This window comes from Sesamum indicum, linkage group LG11 (assembly GCF_000512975.1).
Source record: "Sesamum indicum cultivar Zhongzhi No. 13 linkage group LG11, S_indicum_v1.0, whole genome shotgun sequence".
NCBI lineage: Eukaryota > Viridiplantae > Streptophyta > Magnoliopsida > Lamiales > Pedaliaceae > Sesamum > Sesamum indicum.
In genome coordinates, this window is record NC_026155.1 from 12,931,937 (window position 1) to 12,936,306 (window position 4,370).

Sequence of the window (4,370 nt, forward strand, 5' to 3'; positions counted from 1 at the left end):
AAACAAAAGATATTTATATCTTTTATCAAAGGGTTGAATTTTCTGCAGGTTCCATTAGAAGAAGAGAGAGTAAATTGGAAGGGGAGTTGTTAACAACATATAGACAAATAGAGAGTCAACATTAAACCAAAAGCATGTGATAGATATCAAACACAAAGGACTTTTGTAATGCTGGAAGATACCTGCTCAAAGGATGACATAAACCGATGCCTCGGCTTTGTATTATCTTCAATCTCGGGGTATTCTATCTGCACAAATCGCCAAGTCGTAAAATTATTCCAGACACCAAATCAATAATATCAAGTACGTGATCCAAGTTACTTCAGTAAGTTATCTAGAAAAACAAATTTTGGCAGGAGAGTCCTGTTATGACTAAAGTAACTAGGTCTAGGCATTGCTTTGACTGAATCGTAGAACATCACTGGTTCTGCCCTCATCCAAAATATGAAAACAACAACCATCAGATTTTCAGAAGATGCTATCCATGAAATAACTTTTACTCCTATTCCTCAATTCTCTTCCCCTTCCCTCCCCCCCCCCCCCCTTTTGTGTCTACTAAACAAAGTCATGTCTAAGCACCAATATTTGACACGAAGGATAACCTACATATCAAATTCACAGCAAAAATCATTAAGCCTCATGCATTTACAACCTTATTCTGCATCATGCAAAGCTCCACACTGTAGTCTACACAATCAACAGTGAAGCTAAATGCACACAGAAACAAACTCAAGTACTGAACTCGCAGTCAAGTGCCGGAGATCATGTACAAAACCTTCAAAAAATAAACCAGACAAGGGAACAAGAAATAAATACTTTTCTACTTGACTTCATAAGTTTCACAAGGAGAAGTAAAAACCAAGCACGAACTAGTTATAAAAACAATATACTTTGAGGACTGTGCATACCTGGAAAAGCAATGACCTCTGCTTGGTCTCTGGGTCAAATTGCTTAGTCACCCGATATCCAGGCCTACCGATTTTAACTATCAACAAGAGAAAGAATTTTAGAAGACAAAAGACAAGAAGGTAAAGTTAAAGAAGTCCCATATCCAACTTTACCTATACCAATTGTCTTTATTTAGGTATTAAAGCTTCAGCAACAAGGTAGAACTTAGTGAATCCCGTAATTTTTCCAAAACATGGGCAGACAATTAATGCATTAAGAAAAAAAGTCTAGAAGGAGTGTTACATGGAAAACAGACATTTGAGACCTTTAAATTCTCCATTCCTACAATCTTAGTCACTTATAACGGAAGGGGAAAAAAAGAAGAAGGAATCTTAACGAAACAATGGCTTCTCAAGCACGCAAAAAAGTTCACAGCTCCATTTCTAAGATACCATGAATTTCAGTGACAAGGAAAAACAATGGCAACAATATTAAATATCCAAGAGAAGGAAGCAGCACGTAGTTGCTTCTCTTCATCAACAAATCAAACTGACAGAAAAGGAACTGGATGAACTAATTACCGATTTTCTTGAGGGCAATTTTGCGCTTATGAGGCTGTGGCTGAGCAGGTGCTTCTTTGGCTTCACGAGCCGCTCGCTTAGCCAAGTTAGTCTGGTGACGCTTCCCTTGTGTGTGCGCCAAGTAATTCCCTTCATTATTGTGCAATGTCAAACAGAGCTTACACTCGTAGCTGCAAAGAGATAGTTTTCACAAAAAAAAAATACAGTATCATCAATTACACACCGCCACGATGCTCATAAGAGCAAGGAAAAACGACTGAGATAAGCAAGCAAAGTAATTTGGCGACGGAATTCTAGGTTTTACCTTCCGAGGTGGTTACGCATGAAATAGGGATCTTTAGCTAAATCGATGGTTTCTAGGGCAAGTCTTCGGAGACGCTCCCGGCGGTCGATGGCCTCATTCTGGGCGGAGGCGGCGCCTCCGCTCCCAGGCTTTGAACCCCACTCTCTGTCCATTTCGTTTTGCCAACTGAATAATCCGGCGGACGGTGAACAATGGGTGGGGGAGTTCGCGAGGGGAACAGAACACTGATGATATTTTTGGGGGTTTACGAAATAATTTGTTTCAGATTAGTGGGCTTTATAATAATAGGCCCAAATGACAGTTCACACTTGGGCCTATTTGACCCAGACCAGAGCTGTACACAACTTGGGCCTATCTTATTAATTGGGCCGAATCCGATATTTCTAATTCTTCAATCAAATTAAAGATCGATATCACATAGCATCGCACAGAGGAACGTCGTTTAATTGTAGTTCTGCCGGAAAGAAGTAGAAACCTATCCCAAAGCCCTGTCTGCACTTCTCTTGGCACGGCGACGTCCATAGCTGATACAGCAGACCAGACTACACAAAGTAGGCGGAGGCAGAAGAAGGACAGCGAGAGAGAATGGTGGTTCGTTTGCGGCTGTCCAGGTTGGGGTGTAGGAACAAGCCCTTTTACAGAGTAATGGCGGCGGATAGCAGATCCCCAAGAGACGGCAAGCATTTGGAAGTCTTGGGCTACTACAATCCTCTCCCTGGTAACTCTCAAATCTCAAACCCACCCCCATTTATGTCTTGCTTTTTGATAGTCAATTACAAACGTCTACGCAAAAAGCTTGAGTTTGTGGTATTGGAGTCCTGAACTTGGAATCCATCTATATTTGGATTGAAGTTTCTTGATTGGAAGCTCTGACCCGAATTTAGTTGCGTCCAGACTTTACCTGCCTTTGTAATTTCCAGTTCAGGTTCCTTTGGAAGATGAATGTAGCTGGGAGTTTGTTTTTTCTAAAGAAAAATGAAAATCTGCTGATTAATTTTATTTGCTGAATCACGCAGGTCAAGATGGCGGTAAAAGAATGGGCATCAATTTTGACAGAGTGAAGTAAGTGTTTAAATTCGCAGTCCAGTTATCAGCTTGCTTTATTTCTGGAAAGTATTCCAAGTCTTCTTCATGATCCACTGGATAAATGAAGCTGTGGTTATGTTATTATATTGTTTATGCTTAAACTTATAGAGATGGGTCTTGTGAACTATCTGTCTGTTCCTTAGCATCTTGGAGGAGCAACTGATATATTAAAGAAGATGGAATTATATTCTGTGAACTTGTTTATGAGAACTTTATGGAATGCATGACTTTTTACGGGCGTTTTAGCTTTGCATTACTGGATGAATGATTCTCAATCTACATAAAAATGCAGTCACACGGTTGTGGCAACATCTTGACTTTCTCCTAGCTTGTGTGTTAACGAAGTCTGAAACATGACTTTATTATGATGACAAAGCAAGTTTACAAATTCTCGGTTTGTTTTCAGATGAATAATACGGGAACTGTGTTAATATATATTTCTAATAGTTCCTTTGATTTTTCAATTCAAAATCGCTCTTCCACATCTTCCCTCACAGAGTAACACCAGGTGGGCATTAGTTAGCTGATTCACATATTTAAAAGGGTTTCACTGCATGCTGGGGGTAGTCTGTAAATGCTGTAAACCGCTGTTAGTTATAACATTTCTAATATGCATGATAACTGACTTCAATCCCACTGTTGAGGCCTAGCATTGCCACCAAACAAGGTTTCTTCAAGTTTCCAGTCTAGAATTTTGTATCTCCATATCACCATCGGAGCTTACTTTACATGTTTAGAAAATGCATGAATACTTCTGTTTCGTATCTCCTGATGTCTGTGATCACAATACAGGTATTGGCTTTCTGTTGGTGCACAGCCCTCGGAACCTGTTCAGCGCCTTCTCTTCCGGGCAGGATTATTACCCCCACCACCAATGGTAGCTATGGGGCGAAAAGGAGGTCCACGAGACATGCGCCCAGTTGATCCAATGACTGGACGTGTTCTGACACAGGGAAGTCAAGAGACTGTTGAAGTAGAAGAGGAACCTGAAGTTGATGAAATTGAGAAGGACGAGAGTTCAAGTTCTTGATGGTCCTTAAATCATATTTCACCTCTAAGATATAAGTTTGTTCTGGGATTGCTCTGCTTGCAAGTGCTGTATGTCTTCTTGATCTTTTGTTTCTATTGCTTGCATTGGTTAGACAAACTTTGAAAAGATGCATATTAAGAAAACTATTCATTCTGAAAAAAAGGAGTATATCTTGTTCTGCAGAATTAGATAAAAGGCGGAGCTGCAGTTAAGATATAATTTAACCAATCTCTTGAAGTGAAGAAAGTTGGAGTTGTTCTAGTGTTTTGAGTGAAACTATTTCAATAATATCTTTGCTTTATCATTGCATTTTGATTTATTTTAATCTTTTTTCTTTCCCCATTTCTGGTGGTTAATTGTTGATGAATTTGAATATTATTTCCAGTTGAGTGTCCATTGATAACCTTGATTATATTCCTAGTCTACCTACAAGGAAGCCTGAACTCAACTGGAACAGAGCAGTGTTTGAAACTTTGAACTC

General features: G+C 39.6%; 2 protein-coding genes across 2 annotated transcripts in view; one reads left to right on the plus strand and one right to left on the minus strand.

Moving 5' to 3' along the window:
• LOC105174245 (splicing factor 3A subunit 2) overlaps positions 1-2,022 on the minus strand; it is a gene marked incomplete in the record, with an annotated part of 3,174 nt that extends 1,152 nt beyond the window's left edge. The window contains 4 exon segments of the mRNA XM_011096275.2: positions 183-248; positions 909-985; positions 1,470-1,639; positions 1,774-2,022. Of these exon segments, the coding sequence (XP_011094577.1) occupies positions 183-248; positions 909-985; positions 1,470-1,639; positions 1,774-1,925 (465 nt within the window).
• LOC105174247 (30S ribosomal protein S16-2, chloroplastic/mitochondrial) lies at positions 2,189-4,198 on the plus strand. Its single transcript, XM_011096281.2, has 3 exons — positions 2,189-2,491; positions 2,790-2,835; positions 3,652-4,198. Exons 1-3 carry the CDS (start codon positions 2,359-2,361, stop codon positions 3,887-3,889), a joined length of 417 nt encoding a protein of 138 aa, XP_011094583.1. The 5' UTR covers positions 2,189-2,358; the 3' UTR covers positions 3,890-4,198.

Bases quoted from the DNA above. Each gene is read 5' to 3' on its own strand.
- LOC105174247 (XM_011096281.2), top strand. From the start codon at position 2,359: ATGGTGGTTCGTTTGCGGCTGTCCAGGTTGGGGTGTAGGAACAAGCCC. The intron at 2,492-2,789 runs GTAACTCTCAAA...TGAATCACGCAG, and splicing joins CTACTACAATCCTCTCCCTG to GTCAAGATGGCGGTAAAAGA. The intron at 2,836-3,651 runs GTAAGTGTTTAA...ATCACAATACAG, and splicing joins ATCAATTTTGACAGAGTGAA to GTATTGGCTTTCTGTTGGTG.